The sequence below is a fragment of the Musa acuminata genome, chromosome BXJ2-9 (assembly GCF_036884655.1).
Source record: "Musa acuminata AAA Group cultivar baxijiao chromosome BXJ2-9, Cavendish_Baxijiao_AAA, whole genome shotgun sequence".
In the NCBI taxonomy this organism is placed as follows: Eukaryota; Viridiplantae; Streptophyta; class Magnoliopsida; order Zingiberales; family Musaceae; genus Musa; species Musa acuminata.
In genome coordinates, this window is record NC_088346.1 from 3,338,931 (window position 1) to 3,352,713 (window position 13,783).

At 36.1% G+C, this 13,783-nt stretch overlaps 1 protein-coding gene across 3 annotated transcripts; it reads right to left on the reverse strand.

Moving 5' to 3' along the window:
• Window positions 1-1,474: 1,474 nt before the first annotated feature.
• LOC135622548 (protein argonaute 4B-like) lies at window positions 1,475-8,823 on the reverse strand. Of its 3 annotated transcripts, none has more exons than XM_065124488.1 (23): window positions 8,698-8,823; window positions 6,956-7,214; window positions 6,650-6,855; window positions 6,310-6,534; window positions 6,059-6,195; window positions 5,855-5,952; window positions 5,624-5,721; window positions 5,180-5,351; window positions 4,993-5,109; window positions 4,804-4,911; window positions 4,655-4,717; window positions 4,467-4,580; window positions 4,231-4,396; window positions 4,048-4,160; window positions 3,831-3,968; window positions 3,596-3,726; window positions 3,329-3,394; window positions 3,072-3,135; window positions 2,839-2,950; window positions 2,621-2,694; window positions 2,342-2,436; window positions 2,222-2,253; window positions 1,475-1,976 (listed from the first exon to the last, which is right to left on the reverse strand). In XM_065124488.1, the coding sequence occupies exons 2-23, from the start codon at window positions 7,196-7,198 to the stop codon at window positions 1,801-1,803; spliced, it is 2,748 nt and encodes a 915-aa protein (XP_064980560.1). In that variant the 5' UTR covers window positions 7,199-7,214; window positions 8,698-8,823; the 3' UTR covers window positions 1,475-1,800. The 3 variants fall into 3 exon arrangements, with proteins under 3 accessions (XP_064980560.1, XP_064980559.1, XP_064980561.1); XM_065124487.1 differs by lacking the exon at window positions 8,698-8,823 and adding an exon at window positions 8,491-8,691; XM_065124489.1 differs by lacking the exon at window positions 8,698-8,823 and adding an exon at window positions 8,609-8,679.
• Window positions 8,824-13,783: the final 4,960 nt, after the last annotated feature.

A 13,783-nucleotide genomic window follows, 5' to 3' on the forward strand; every position in this document is an offset into this window, starting at 1 on the left:
CAACATCTTCATTAACAGACCATTCGTTACTTTTGTGTGCTTGTACATATGTTTAGCAATATGTTTTGCCTAGGTTTTGTGTGTTTTTACTTCAAATCTAAGCAGGAATAGTTTGTAGCGTTGTCGAGTAATGTCTCACCAAAATAAGCAAAGCTATCCTAAAATAGCCTAGTCTGCATGTGCCATGACTTGGCTTTTATAGGCTACGATGCAATGTAAAACATCAGCCATCTCAACATGCTAGAACCCCCTAGGTGGCACCTAGCTCGATGAGGGTTTGGGGTAGTGTTGAATGTTGATTGGATTTCATAAGTTCACACATTAAACCTATCGAAATTTACCATTGCACTTGACACATAGTGAGCAATCGTTTGCGGACTTACAATTGTCCATTTGTCTTCTACAGTCTTTGTTGAATTTCTTGTAAAACTGTTCTCTTCGCGAGACGTCGAGACTTTTTTGTCGCTCTCTTTCAAACTAATCAAGTTAAGTTCGTAATATTGGCACAATGATGCTTTAGGACCTAGGTAATCATGGTTAAGTCCGTAATATTAGCACAAGAGTGTCTCACGACTCTTACTAGAATCTTTGTTGACGACCGATAGTTACAATGATTTACGGCAATGATAAGAAAATTTTGAAGGTCACACAGTCTGCCAGCCTAGGTAAAATGCATGGTGGGTGTTACCTTTTCCAGTTGGAGGTGCGATATGTTATGCAGAATGGAGGTGGTGTTAATGATTTGCTTGTGTTTCATGCTCTTCAATCGCTGGTCGAAGAAAATGATATCGGGGGGTCAGAAAATTCTCCATTGTGCCTTCATCTAACAAAAAGCCAAGTGAACAGCTACCGAATTATGACTATACCATACCAAGTTTAGCTGCAGTGCACAAGAAAAATTGTTCCAAATCTTGCTCGGATGTACTAACATTATGTGATGAGGTCCCGAATAGTGTGCGTTTCACATAATAAGATTGAACCGGACATAGCTAAAGAACAGACTATTCCTGTGTTAGACAGTTACCTTCATTGATTAAAGTTATGCACGATTGAACGGACTCGGTCACGCATATTGTCGGATCCAAATGTTCAACCATGGAGAACACATGAAATCTAAAGAGGTGAGCTCTTCTCAGGCCTTTATTGCCGCTCCTGTAACATGCAACCAGTAGTCAAGAAGTAACAATAATTCATTTAGCAAATAAGATTTTTCTTCAAAGAAATCGAACTACTAAAGTATTTGAATAGAATATAGCTATAACTCAACTGGATTGGACGATATTGCTTGGACTGTTGAATACACTGAAAAACTACCACAATATCATATTTAACCCAGTGCATTCAAGCGCCCCAGAAAGGGACACATCAAGCATCGCTCATATCCACTGCAGACAGACACTGGTTTTGCCCTTGCCTTTTCAAATGCTTAGGTTCATCTGTCACTTACAAAATAATTGTCAGCCAAGAACACAAGTGCAGCATAGCAAAAAATCTCCAATAAGCTGACAGCATCTTCCTCTGGGCAGTAATCTTGGAAAGATGCTACTACCAACGAAAAAGATTCTATATGTTAATAACAATCTGAAAATAACTGAAGCACAGTGGCTTTCAAGTATGAGCTTTGACGTCAAAAGTAACAGTGTTTGTTCGCACAAGGCAGTCATTCTTGATAGCTGCGTGCTTTAGGCGGCAAAAACATCAAGACAATTAGTTGAGGAAGCTTCCATATATACAGTGAGTGTTACTCGTCTCTGATCCGCCACAGCACACAAAAATGGATCTCAGGAGATATTCAAGGCATCAGCAGAAGAACATTGAGCTGCTCACATTCTGATGCAGCCTCGGTAACTCTGGCACAGGTACACTTGCTGCAGATGTATGTCCACCATGGCTAGACGATGTGTCGGACATGTCATCAAACTTGACAAATTGACCCAATTGTGATGCAGCCAGATGGGCATAGCATATAGGAGCAACTGATACAAAACATATGTCAAATAAGAAAATTGATGTCTTTGGCTAAGATATCTAGAAGTCTAAAAACAATCGCAACATGAAAGATAAAATTCAATAATTTAAAAGCAGTAAATTATAAGCAACAATTAGGGCGGGTGGAGGAAAGAATATGCTAGAAAACAAGAATATGAATGGACACAGCACAAGTTATTGCATAAGTGGAGTTCAACCTTATGTGAAGGTCAAAAATATCTATGTGCCTTACCAACAGAAATTGCAGTTGTGCTCCTTTGATAGCTGCAAATGTTTCAAACAATTTCACAATATCAATCGCAATGCACAGTCTTATATTTAATACCAAATCACCTAGAAAACAGATTCTTACACATAGGAAAGTGAATGCACAAGCTCCTGCAGATCATCAGCCGAGAACTCAATCTCGTCCAGCAAAACATGGTAATGAGTGGGTCTAGTGGTACCCTGAAAGAAGAAAGCGATTATAAAGAAAAGGAATAAGCAGAGCATATTTGATCCATGAGCATGACATTGACCAAAGTCATAAAAATACAAACGGGTCTAATCACCAACTAGAAGAAAATGAGAGTAGGTTAAATTGTAACAAAGATACAGGATTAAGACTTCACTCAAGTTGCAAAAAGCTTACAATCATCCCGGCATGCGAGCACATGTAAAAGTCATAATTTCTAGGATGACAAATTTTGCTGTCGACAACCGTGCCTGCAAGTGTAGATATGTCAGATTGAAGTATCCCAAGTCACAAGCATCTTTAGAATAAAAAACAAGCCATTTCAACCCAGAAAATTGACACATTATAAGAACAAGATATAAAAAGCTAATGCAGCTAAAATTACAGAAGCTTACCTGGTTGAACATTATCAGGTGATTTAGGCTGGAAGAATTTAGTATGATGATTTTTCTGGGCAATTATTAATGTAAACTTTGGAAACCACTGCTCATCGAGAAACTTGCAAGCCTACAACAAAAAGAAACTGCAATATAAGCACAATGGATGATTCATGAGTCACAAATGCTTCCTAGCTAGGGACATCGAATGCATATAAGTTATTAGTTATCATAAAATTGTTTTAAGATACCTCAATAATTTGATCCAACTCAATGTTCAGAACCTGAACAAACTGTGATTCGCTAACACCATCCCTGGAAATGTAAATACTTAACCTTCAGACTCAATTCATATACATTCAATTGTGAAAATCTACTGAAAAAATATAACAAAAAAGCATCAAAACAATCAGATTCATGAAACAAACAAGCTAAACAATTAATGTCTATAAAAAAATTAAAAACAAAATCTGTGCATGTTACTACAAGATACAGTTAAATAGCATACCTAAAAATAATAATGTTCTCTGGCTTTCTCTTTCCAGAACTGGTGTAGAAATCAATCAGCAATTCACTGAGTAATAACAAAAGAACTAAACCACTTTAGTGCATAAATCAAAACAAAAAGTCAACAACCCAAAAAAAAGAGAACAAATGACTACCAGAAGATAGAAAAGAAAATAATTTCTTATAACAAGAAATTATACAAGAGTCCTAAGTTGTTACATACTTTAAACGAAAAAAAACATTGTGAATATAATCCAAAAAACTATACCGGATTATGCCTTCATCATTTTTGTCACCAACAGGCTTAAACAGTGAGTCAATCATTTCAAGCTTCGGCGATTGGGACCGCACGGAAGCTCTATAACGAGAAATAGAAGGCCACTGTCTTGAACTCACAACCTTACCAAACATTCAAATCAAATGTTATAAATAAGAGCTGGAAACGACCGTGGATTTAGTTGTAAAGCGAGAAAAAACACTAAAGCATTAGTCAACAAGTATACCGCAGCAATCGATGGAATATCAGACTGTCCAGGAGAGCCATGTGAAACATCCATTCCTAATATTATTGTTGGGGTATTTGAAACCAAAGGAATAGCTTGTGATCTTTCAATGTTCAAAAAGGAATTTATCCCACCTAACTGTTTCAAAGAAAAACAGACTGTTAAATAAATAAACATGATAAACAAGACGAGGATGTTAATGCTCCGACAATTCTACCTTTGCATTGATTTTCAAAAGCACATTGGTAAGATATTGGTCATTCACTCTTGTAGGGGCAATGCATTGTGTAACGATTCCAAATTCAGCAAGGCATTTCCTCTTCCATGGACCTATACATTACCAAAGCGTTCTAGTAAAGTCATATACAAGTAGACAATAAAAAGGAAAAAAGACATTAACCATAAATATCTGAATTCTTTCTCTCTGGTAGAAGACAGAGAAGAAATTGTGGGGCCCCAGGAAGTTTTTTCTTTATCTGTTGGAACATATCATCCACCCTTGCAACAGGTGGCACCCTTCTCACTGAAGGATTTTCCTCGATCACATCGAATGGTTCTTTCATGACCTAAAAAGCAAGATTCTTAGAACCAGTTAAAAGATTTATCATAAAAGCACAAAGTAAACAGATAACATACAATGCCCTTCATATTCGAACACTTGATTAGGTCTCTTATAAGTGACCCGATATCACATCTAGCTGAGAAAGTGACAACAGCCCATCGGCTGATCTCGATGGGCTCAACCAATTTCTGCAGAAAATACAAAACTCAATCACCTGGTCAAGCACATAGATATTGAAGTAAACAAGACAAAGAAACACAACCTTGTGGTTAAAATTCCACCTTCCTCTAGATGGCATGAAATCTTCCCCATTACCAACTCTCAACTGCAGCATAAAGTAATTTTGATTGAATGTAGTTTGATTTATGAAATATAATAACTGAACGTTGCATACAAGAATGTTGAATCCACCTTTGGAGGTTGCAAAACTCTGCCTTCAACCTGAGTAAAACCTGCACTTATGGTGACACCACAGGCTCGTAACATCGGATCAGCATCATAGTTGTTGAACTTTAAAGCCTGACATTGATGTAATAGGCATGAGAAGAGAGGACGTAGACAAATGACAACAAAGAGGCATCATAAGAGAAAATACACAACCTCAGTCAGAACACTCATTCTTTCTTGAGGCTTTTGCCTAGATTTCTCCACAAGGGAAGAACGTTGGAAAGTAGATAAGGCCTTTGTATATCTTTGCAACGATACAAGGCTGCAAAGCTGGGTACCAAAATTTTGTTAGAATTATAAGCTAAAAAGGCTCTGCCCTAAGATGTTTAACTCCACAAACCTCAATAGGCACATAAGTTGGACGCTTTGGTTTTCCAACATTGATGCATGGAAGTGTGGCAGAGAAGCTCAAAGGTATGTTCCGATACTTTGTGAAATAGTCAAAAACAGTTATTTCTATTGTATCAGAATCCCCATTCCCATCCCTCCCATTTCTCTGCTTGAAATTGAATCTGCAGTGGAAAATCGAGAATAGTGTAAGAAAAAAATATCTAACAATATTAACTGGACCAAAATTTCACAAACCTACCACTAACACTAATATTTAAATAGAAACTATAATCCTAAAATGAAAGTGGGCATATCCAGAAAAGCAAAAAACTGATGACCCACATTTGTAGAACTGCCTAATTTTACAATTCTTCAGGAGTTGGTTCTCAAAGCTACTAATGCTTTTAACTATGGCTGTGAAATCTAATAAAACACTGTGTACAACCAAAATTACCTTAGTTCATTACAAGGCAGTTCACTCAAACCAACAATCTTAAACTCTTGATTACTATGGCGGGTCACGATCCTCAAATTTTTAAGAACCCGTTTAGCCTGTAAAGCAAAAATAACCCTATAATAAGATAAACATCAGCAACTATAAGACTGAAAATAGATCTAGAAAAGATCCTTGACCTGGTATACTTCTAAATCAAACTTGCCGTTGTTACCATTACTTTAAACTTACCTTTGTCCAGTCAAGATGATATGGATCCTTGACATTTTGGTTGTCAATAAGGAATTGGACAACTGGACCTGGCTTAACAATCATGGTCGTTGAAACATCTACATACACCAGAAATACAATGATGCTCACACCAGAAATACAATGGTTAACGCAACATAAAGCATGCAAGAGAAAACAATCTCAGAGAAAGATGTCACAACATACCAATGTTTAACGACAGGCCACCTTGTGAGGTTCTAAAGCTAGAATGAAAACCACGACATCCTAGGACGCCACCTCCAATGTCAGTAAAGTTTCTTGGATTGTTCTGGAAAAATGACTGTCGAACAAGAAGACATCCCCTAGAAAAGATGACAATCTCAAGAAAAAATGTCAGGTAACAGAAATGGTTTTGGATGTTAAAATCCTTAAGTGAGAAATGTCAATGATGAGTTTGATTAAGGATAACGACATACTGCTTTGCTGCATGCTGTCGTAAAATAATATCAAGAACCCGCAAGGCTTCTTGGGAATTCTCACTTTCATAGCCTTTCAAAGCCATTGCAATTGATTTCATAGGAATCTTAGCAGCAAAATTCAGCTCAACTTTAAAAGTCTTTATTCTGTAGGGGCGTCTTACACGCTTGCAATCACTTTCACCAGGACTGTCATTCCCACGTGGGCTCCCATTGCCAGTGGTTCTAAGTAGGAAAAGGAATGCATTTCAATTTCCTTGATCTCACGTCACACAAAACAATACAGACAGTTCATGATAACATAAGAAAAGGGCACACAAAACAAAAAATAAACCTATACCTAGCTGAGGATACATCCTCGAGTACAACAGTGAACTCATTTTTGACTTGAGGAAGAGCACCGAGTGTGAATAGACTCTTTTCTCCATCATATGCAAAGTCTTTGTTTCCTAGATCAATGTCATAAGTCTGATGCAGTTTATCTATCACCCTTCTACCAATACCCTTCCCTTCAACAGGCCTATCATCTTCATATTTTAATAAAACCTATTTGTCAAAATGAGAAAAAAGAATTATACACACACTGTGTTCCAAATTAAAGTTTTGCAGTAATGCTAACAGAAATAAAAGGCAAACCAGAACCTACACTGTAGTGATAGAAATAATCATCCACATTCCGAACAGAAACTTTAAAATGGTTTGTCAAAAGCGGGACCACTTGGCCTTTCTTTCCAAGCCCCGGTCTAGGCATTGGTACCCTACTAGGCTTCGTTGCCTTTTTTGGAGGCAAACTTCCCTCAGGATCAACTTTAATTGGGGTAACATTTGGAGGTATGGGAGGAGGAGGAGGCAGATCTTCAGTGGCTTCTGAATCAAATCCGGACTCCATCTCTTATATCACCAGTCTGACAAAAGGAAAATTGAGAAGATATATCAGTTTAGACATGAGAGAAACACAGAATACTCCAAGGACCAGGGAGTCGGAGAGAGAAACTGCAAATACATAAGATTAAGAAAAGAATCAACATGTAAAAATGCTCCACGAAGAATGCACAAATATAATGGATAAAAAACAGATGATGCTTCAGACCAGGGTACAGACCAAATATGTTACTACAAAGATATACAGAATAAATTCAACAAGTGAACCTACATAGTTCACAATAATAAATAATCACATAAAAAGCAAAATTAGAACACAAAGAACTCCAAAATTATCATTGCAAACGAATTTGATACAACTGAAGTTGAGCACCCGTCTATTCAATGAAAAACGTCACAAAATAGCAAATACAAACTTAGAGCTTCAAATAAGAAACATCAAAGCAATAAGAAGATACTTAAAGTCGATTTCTACAAGTTGGCCTGGGTAATTCTGAAAAGACAAATACATTAGTGTATAGTTGGCTTCATAACATTCATAAATATATCATACACATAATAAGGTTCCAATTTATACAGCAACTGCAGCTACAGACTTCAGCAAAATATACAAAAAGTTCAAAGTCACTCAAGAACAGAGCTTGGTACAACTCACAGATAGCCAGAAAATTGCCATGTAAAAACAACTCTGACTTTCCAAGACAAAATAAGAGTAGCTTCTGCGATCAGAACAGAAAGCCTTAACTAAAAATATAAGTGGCATCATTTGAAACATCTCAATCAACTGCATTAATATAATTGATATACATGCCATCCACGCATCTTTACCATAAAAATAATACTCAACAAAAGCTCCAAAATATGCCGTGCATCTTTACCACTAAAATTTCTAATTAACGTTTAAGGCAAAATAAGAATCGCAGATTCGGAACGTAAAAGATGCCACAACTTCTTGAGCAGTTCGAGACCGCATCAAGTATAGGAAAACAGCGGCTCAGTGGACAGAAGCTCCATGTCTTAAAAGAGGGTTAATGCACCAAATGAACAAAAATAAACACAAAATGAAAAAGAAGTACGAAAAGGCTTTTGTCTTTACAGCTAGAAAGAAGGGGAACTTCGAGGGCGAACTAAAATGCAACATGCATTATATGGTCTCAAAAAAGCCGCTAATATTCTCCAAGAACCTCCAGAAAATATCAGACAAGCAAGTAAGCAGGTTAGTACCAACTTACCACACATCGAACAAAACCTAAGTAATATGCAGCAATAAACACAACGAAACACTTAAACTAGAAGGACCTCACGAGCGACTGCTTGAAGTCAGCAACAAGATGCTTCAACCCATCAACATGAGATCGAAATGTGAGAAGGAATTGAGATGGAAACAACTAAACCCTAGAGGAAGAAACTATTCTACCAGGTAGAAATCTGTAGAATCTCGCAAATAATCGAAAGAAACAGGCAAACCCTAGGGATCTCTTTCTACCGTAACAACCATTGTATTACCTCAAGGGTAGGGAGATAAAACGACAGAGCGGCGCTTCTCCCCTTCGTCCCTCTATGTACTCCTCCAACGGCGTCAGTGCTCCTTTTAGATCGGGAGGCCGCAGATATATATTGATGCGAATGATATCATCATCGTTCTTTTCCCATCGAACCGAGCCGATATTGACGCGTGTCATTAGAGCATGGAGACTTATATGCGCAAGTCCAAACCGAGCGGGGCAATAATCACTTCGCTGTTCGCACATGTCGAGCGCACTCGCCGATTCAAGGAAGCGACACCGCCTTTAGTTAACGGCATCGCCTCTCTCGGTTAACTGCTTCCGTCAGTCCTTCGCAATGGCGGTTCCACAACTTGACGGCCGAGATCACGACAACTCATCAAGCACCCGTAGCAGCCGTCGGATGACAGGAATCGCGCCCTTTCGGGATTAGACGTCGGCAACGCGTAAGATCTCGAGGACGTGTCGCCGTCACGTGATGGACGGAGGTAATTTGACCGTCCGAGGAGGGTTAGTTTCGGAATAGAAGACGGAAGTTGAGGCTTTGAAACCGACCCGCCATTTCTTTTGCCTTATATGGCCTCCTTTCTTATTTAACCTTGGACACAGTCCGCTTTCCTCAATGGCCAACAAAGTGGAATTGCGTATTTCCTGATTTGCCCATACGTGATTTTCCCCGGAATGCTTGTTGGAAGAGATGAGTGATCCCAGCCGTTGGATTCTTGATGGACACCGATGGTGGCCGTTCGATGAACGGGAGAAAGGGTTGCTTGGTAAATTGCAAATTGCATCGCAGTCGAAAACTCCCTCGGTTTTGCCCATTTCTAGGTCTCGGGTTTCGAATTTGGTTTTGCCAAAAGCGCACCTGGCGAAAACACTCCAATTTATACCCCAGGAGAAACTCTGTCCTGCTTCATGCCACGTCACACAAAAAGGTGGAGCCCAGTGAGGTCGTTTGTCACTTACCCCGAGTGCCGACTGTATTCTGGCGGTGTACGCTAATTGGCAGTCTTTGATCCGTCGGTTACTTATATGATCACCGAGCATTCGTTGGTTTTTCCAAACAAGTGGATTTGACGCGTGGCGCCATCTTGTTGCGTTTCGAGTCGGGAAAGCATTGATGACCGTCTGATCCGTGAGCTATGGTTACCGCAACACACGCATCGGTTGGAACTGTCAAGATCCATCCGGTTGGTTATGATGATGGATTTCCCTTCCGATGGATGGGAGTATTTGGAATCTGTGGCTCGTATAAGGTAGAATCGAATCGGGTTACCGACTTGGGGAGAAATTGATAGTTAAGATGCTAATAGATAAAATCAGGATCATATTCCGTTTGGGTGAGATTGGACGGCGTAGAACGTATTACAGATCGTCAAATCAGATTGTCATCGAGGTTGGCCTCCTGATTCAAATCAATCTTGATGCACGATGATGAGGTTGGGCCGAACATGTTGCGGTTGTACCCAATCAAGTTGAAGGCTAGGATTAAAAAGATTAGAATATCGATCGAAAATAATTTAGAATCTCAAAATCTTATTTCTTTCTTTCGTTAACTTTTCAAACCATTCACATTGATAGCTAAAGAACTACGATATATATAGAATGCAAATTAACATCCTCCAACAAATTGAAACAAGATAAATTGTTCAAGATTAAAGTAAGATAAACTATTCTAATCATCTTATCAATAAAAAGAATAATAATGGAAGTAAGAGAAACTATTTCCTTAAAACATCACGAAGCAAGAAGTTTGATAAGTTGAAAAGAAAAGAAAATATTTATAGATTTTGAACACCGTGAGTAGAAAAACTTGAAAAGTTTGAAAGTTCACGTAAAAGTTTAAAAATAAAACACTTACCGATATTGAAAGATGATTATTCTTTTGAATTGTTTGGTTACAAATGGAGTCAATATCGTTTATATAGTGCAAAGGCCAAATACAAAGGGAATGAATCTATTAAATGCATTAAACGACATTCATATTTCAATTCATAAATGTAGCTCATTTATAAATATACCTTGAACTTATTTAAATGATTAAAAGTATATCATTCATTAATAAGTTCATAATTCCTAACATGATCTAACATGGTTAAATGATCTTTTTCTTCAAAATAGGTTAAAATTTGTCATTTTCTCAACGCTGGACTTTCTCTTTATGATTTGGACTTATTTAAATCATGTTAACCATTTTAGGTTCTCATTGCATCCATAGAACCTTGATCAAGTCGTGACCAACTTGTTTCTTTCAAATGACTTCTAATAAATAAGTTAAGATTTTTTTCATCTTTTTAACCTTAGCTCTTATCATTAGTCCTCCATGAATAGTTAAAGGGTCTTTGACTGTGATCAATTTGTTGGTTCATATCATTCCCCATTTTCTCAAAATGATTCGTCCTCAAATCAACACCTTCATCACTTATATCAAGCAAAAATAAATTTGAAACATTAAAGGTTCACACTAAAATTGTCATACTCACGTGATAGTTCCAGTTTGTATGTATTGTCATTGATTTTTTTTTAAGGATACGAAATAAACGATCTCCTCTTGGCATTAGTTTAGACATCATTTGGTTAGGAAATATTTCCTTCCTCAAGTATACCCAAACCCAATCATGAAGTTCAAATACTACTTGTCTGTCAATTGACCTTTACTATACTATCATTCAACCATTGTAACTTGTAAGATTTTTTATGTTTGATAGTAGGTAATTTTAGTTTCTCCACGAGCAAGGTATCTAATATATTTATACAACTTCCACTATCAATAATCACATTACATAACTTGTTAGCAATCAAACAATGAGTATGAAATAGTTTTTTATATTGTTCATCATGTTCATCATTTTTATTTTACAAACTAAGTATGCATTGAACAATTAACTTTTCAGTACTAGCATCCTCTGGAATGTCATCATCATCCTTTCTCTCACTTTCAGTTCCACAATCCCATCTCTCATGATCATCTATCTCTTATTAGGACAATCACGTGCCACATGTCCATGACTAAGGCACCTAAAATACATAATACCTCTAGTTTGATTATGTTGATTCTTACTTTTACCTTTACTGCTTAATTCATTTTTGCCTTTAGTTTCATCAATTTTAGGCTTAACAATGAGTTTATCATCCTTTTTACTCCAATTTGATTTTCAAAAGGTAGAACCCCAATAAGGTTTTGAATCGTACATTATGCTTTTTCTTTTGAGTTGTCTCTCAATCTTCATGCCCACATTCACCATATCATCAATCTCCACATAGTGTTGCAACTTCATAAGATAAGCAATGTTTTTATTTAATCCACTCAAGAATCGAGCCATGGTGGCATCACGATCTTCCTCCATATTAGTTCTTGTCATGACTATCTTTATCTCCTTGTGATATTCATCAACACTCATTGATGCAAATCCCTAAAGTAATGACTAGAGACAAATCTCCTTCTCATGATTTGTTTCATCTCCAACCAAGTCTCCATGTGCCTTCTATCATTTCTACACTTGTCTTCACACAATTGATCCCACCAAATAATAGCATAATCATAAAATTCAACTGTAGCTAATTTTACTTTTTTCTTTTCGGAGTAGTTGTAACATTCAAACATTAGCTTTACTTTTCGTTCCCACTCTGAATAAACATCTGGATTATTCTTCCCTTAAAAATGAGGAATTTTCATTTTGATGCTACCTATGTTTCTATCCACACTATGAAAACATCTTAACCAATTAGAGTAACTTAGGTTATCATCCAAGCCATTTGCACCATCATATTCATCATTGACAAAAGCTAGTTGTCTCTCATGCTGTGATTCACCTTGCAATCTATTAATTGCATCATCATGCTTTTCTATATGATCTCTTACATCTCCTATCATTTTGAAAATACGTTCAACTCACTTATTTATCCTTAGACATGTTTAAAACCTGAAAAATAAAGTTAGAACAGCCTCACCAACACTCTCTCACGTGTTTTATTCAAGATTTGATTCACTCCACTTGTGTTTCACACAATTTTTGACTTTTCTCGATACTAATCTCATCACTCTTGTCTTTTACCTCTCTTGTTTTATTCTTAGATTCTTAGATTAACTAAGGTACATAACAAATAATTCAAATTATGACAATCAAGGGTAATGAAATTTGGCAGGTCTAAAAGCAAACAAAAGGTAGGCCAGGCAAAGATTATAATTCAAATATCAAATGAATAAATAAAATTTTGTAGGATGAAAAAAGCTTTTCAAACCAAAATAAAAATTCAAATAAATGAAGATAGAATTATGTAATTTATAAGAATTACAATCAGCAAATATATTTTTTAAATTATAATCTCTTTCTTTTTTTACCTTTGATTTTCTCTTTTTCTCTTTTTTGATTTTTTTTCTTTTCTTTTTATACTATAAAGTGTGAAAAAATAAAGAAAAATAATAATAATACAAGAAGCACAGCAATGAAAATGAAGGAAGAACAATAATTATAGATATGATACTAAAAAAAGAAAAAGAGGAGAAAAGGAAAAGCTAAAAGATAGCAAATAAATTGATAGGAAAACCTCAACCGAGCTTTGCTACCAAATGATGAAAATCATCAATTTAATAGCCATATACCTCGATAGCTAAAAAGCTATGATACATATGAAATGCAAATTGATACCCTCCAACAAATTGAAATAAAATGAATTGTTCAAGATTGAAGTAAGAGAAAATATTATAATTACTTTATTAATGGAACATCAATTAAATAATTAGAATAATACTTTGATTCTCTTAAGACGTCATAATTTAAGAAGTTTGACAAGTTGAAAGGAAAATCAAAGATTTTTGAGTTTTGAACGTCATAAGTGAAAAGGTTTATAAATTTTAAAGTGCTAGTCATATTCGTCTTGCAAGCCAATCATGTAAATGATGACGCGTGTGAGATGATATGCACTCTTTTTTACTTATTATATTTTTGAATATTTTATCATTGTATATTGCTTGTTGCATATATATATATATATATATATATATATATATATATATATATATATATATATATATATATATATATATATATATATATATATATATATATATATATATATATTCATGG

Excerpts from the sequence above, each read along its gene's own strand:
- LOC135622548 (XM_065124488.1), bottom strand. The coding sequence starts at position 7,198 with ATGGAGTCCGGATTTGATTCAGAAGCCACTGAAGATCTGCCTCCTCCT. Across the intron at positions 5,722-5,854 it reads ATCATCTTGACTGGACAAAG|GCTAAACGGGTTCTTAAAAA; the intron begins GTAAGTTTAAAG and ends TTTGCTTTACAG. Across the intron at positions 4,912-4,992 it reads GAATGAGTGTTCTGACTGAG|GCTTTAAAGTTCAACAACTA; the intron begins GTTGTGTATTTT and ends CATCAATGTCAG.